At 57.5% G+C, this 2,500-nt stretch overlaps 1 protein-coding gene across 1 annotated transcript in view; it reads right to left on the minus strand.

The window, feature by feature from the left end:
• LOC133118947 (SH3 and multiple ankyrin repeat domains protein 3-like) overlaps positions 1 to 2,500 on the minus strand; it is a 203,370-nt gene that overhangs the window by 59,582 nt on the left and 141,288 nt on the right. The window contains exon 13 of the mRNA XM_061229258.1: positions 464 to 648. Coding sequence (XP_061085242.1) covers positions 464 to 648 — 185 coding nt within the window. The remainder of the gene's footprint in view (positions 1 to 463; positions 649 to 2,500) is intronic.

The following is a 2,500-nucleotide window of genomic DNA, read 5'->3' on the forward strand; positions in this document are numbered from 1 at the left end:
CACACACACACACACACTCTCTCTCTCTCACACACACACACACATATATACACACAGCCTCTGAGCAAGCAGTGTCACACAAAAGCCTGCCAGCACCCCAACACACACACACACACACACACACACAGACACTCTCACTCTCTCTCTCTCTCTCACACACTCTCTCTCTCTCTCTCACACACACACACACACACACTCTCTCTCTCACACACATACACACTCTCACTCTCTCTCTCACACACACACTCTCACACTCTCTCTCACACACACACACACACACACTCACTCTCTCTCTCACACACACACACACTCTCACTCTCTCTCTCTCTCTCTCTCTCACACACACACACTCTCTCTCTCTCTCTCTCACACACACACACACACACACACACACACAGAGCTGCAGTGCTGTATGCGCGCGGGGAGTTGAGGGGTCCGCGGCGTTAGCGTTAGCTGCACTCACCCTTCACTCTCTCCCCGCGGTTGAGCTGGATCTCGCCGTCGCCCTGCGGCGCGTAGGGCTTCACCACGATGAAGGTGCGCCCGGGGACGGCGCTGTACAGCTTCCTCTTGGGCCCCCGGGGGCCGGCGGGGGCCGCCGGCGGCGTCTGCGGAGGGGGGCTGGGGTCCCGCTGCAGCGCGCTGGGGCTGTAGACGAAAACGTAGGTTACCGTGGTGATCCCGGCCGGGGGTCCCGCCCGCGCCCCCCGCGCCCCCTCCTCCTCCCCCTCCCCCTCCAGCGCGGGACGCTAGCGGGGCCGGCAGTCGCGCATGTCCGGCAGGGAGAGAGCTCCCCTCTTCTCTCTCACTCCTGCTCCCATGCAGCCGTCGCCAGCACTGAGAGCGCTGCGTTGAGCTGCCACCCTCCCCTCTCCTCCTCCTCCTCCTCCTCCTCCCCCCTTCCTCTCCCCCTCTCCTCTCCTCCTCTCTCCTCACGGCGAGCGCGCCTCCCCCCCCACACCAGATTGATGTGAGCCCGCGCTGGCTCCCGCTCCTGAAACAGCTCTTTGGGGAGAGCCGTCCCGCTGGCTTAATTGGCGCTCGCCCCCACCCTCTACCCTTCTCCCCTCCCTCTCTCTCTCCTCCCCTCCTCTCCTCTCCTCTCCTCCCCCTCCTCCGTACAGCACCTGCGCCTGAGCGAGACGGCCAGAGCATTCTAAGAGAGTCGCAGGCTCGTGTGGCTGCCGGTTCACCGATCTCCCATTCATCACTGCTAATGCTAATGCTACTGCTGCTGCTGCTAATGCTACTGCTGCTGCTAATGCTACTGCTGCTGCTAATGCTACTGCTGCTGCTAATGCTACTGCTGCTGCTGCTAATGCTACTGCAGCTGCTGCTAATGCTACTGCTGCTAATGCTACTGCTGCTGCTGCTAATGCTGCTGCTGCTAATGCTACTGCTGCTGCTGCTAATGCTACTGCAGCTGCTACAGCTAGTGCCAATGCTACTGCAGCTGCTGCTAATGCTACTGCTGCTGCTGCTAATGCTACTGCTGCTGCTAATGCTACTGCTGCTGCTGCTAATGCTACTGCAGCTGCTACAGCTAGTGCCAATGCTACTGCAGCTGTTGCTAATGCTACTGCTGCTGCTGCTAATGCAGCTAGTGCTAATGCTACTGCAGCTGCTGCAGCTAATGCTATTGCTAGTGCTAATGCAGCTGGCAGTACTACTGTTAATGCTACAGCTAATGCTACTGCAGCTGCTACAGCTGCTGCTAATGCAACTGCAGCTGCCAGTAATACTGCTAATGCTTCAGCTACAGCTAATGCTGATGCAGTTACTCCAGCTGCTGCTAATGCATTCACACACATCTGCCCTCTCAACTGCTCTTGCTCCCCTGTTACCACCAGTCGCTCCTCTTCTGCTCTACTGTGTGTGTGTGTGTGTGTGTGCGTGTGTGTGCGTGCGTGCGTGTCTGCGTGCGTGTCTGCGTGTGTGTCTGTGCGTGCGTGTGTGTCTGTCTGTCTGACTGTGTGTGTGTGTGTGTTTGTGAGTGTGTGTGTGTGTGCGCTTGTGTGTGCGTGCGTGTGTGTGTGCGCTTGTGTGTGCGCTTGTGTGTGTGTGCGTGTGTCTGTGCGTGCGTGTGTGTGTGCGTGTGTCTGTGCGTGCGTGTGTGTCTGTCTGTCTGACTGTGTGTGTGTGTGTGTGTGTGTGTGTGTGCGTGCGTGTGTCTGTGCGTGCGTGTGTGTGTGCGTGTGTCTGTGCGTGCGTGTGTGTCTGTCTGTCTGACTGTGTGTGTGTGTGTGTTTGTGTGTGTGTGTGCGCTTGTGTGTGCGTGCGTGTGTGTGTGCGTGTGTCTGTGCGTGCGTGCGTGTCTGTCTGTCTGTCTGTCTGTCTGTGTGTGTGTGTGTGTGTGTGTGTGTGTGTGTGTGTGTGTCTGTGAGTTCTGTCACTGTGTTCCATGCATCATCGGAGACTCAGGGATTTATCAAAACCTGAATCAAACACACTCATTCACCTGGGCTGTCTCTCCTTCACTCTCTCCCTCTTCCACTTTCAC

The sequence above is a fragment of the Conger conger genome, chromosome 19, assembly GCF_963514075.1.
Source record: "Conger conger chromosome 19, fConCon1.1, whole genome shotgun sequence".
NCBI lineage: Eukaryota > Metazoa > Chordata > Actinopteri > Anguilliformes > Congridae > Conger > Conger conger.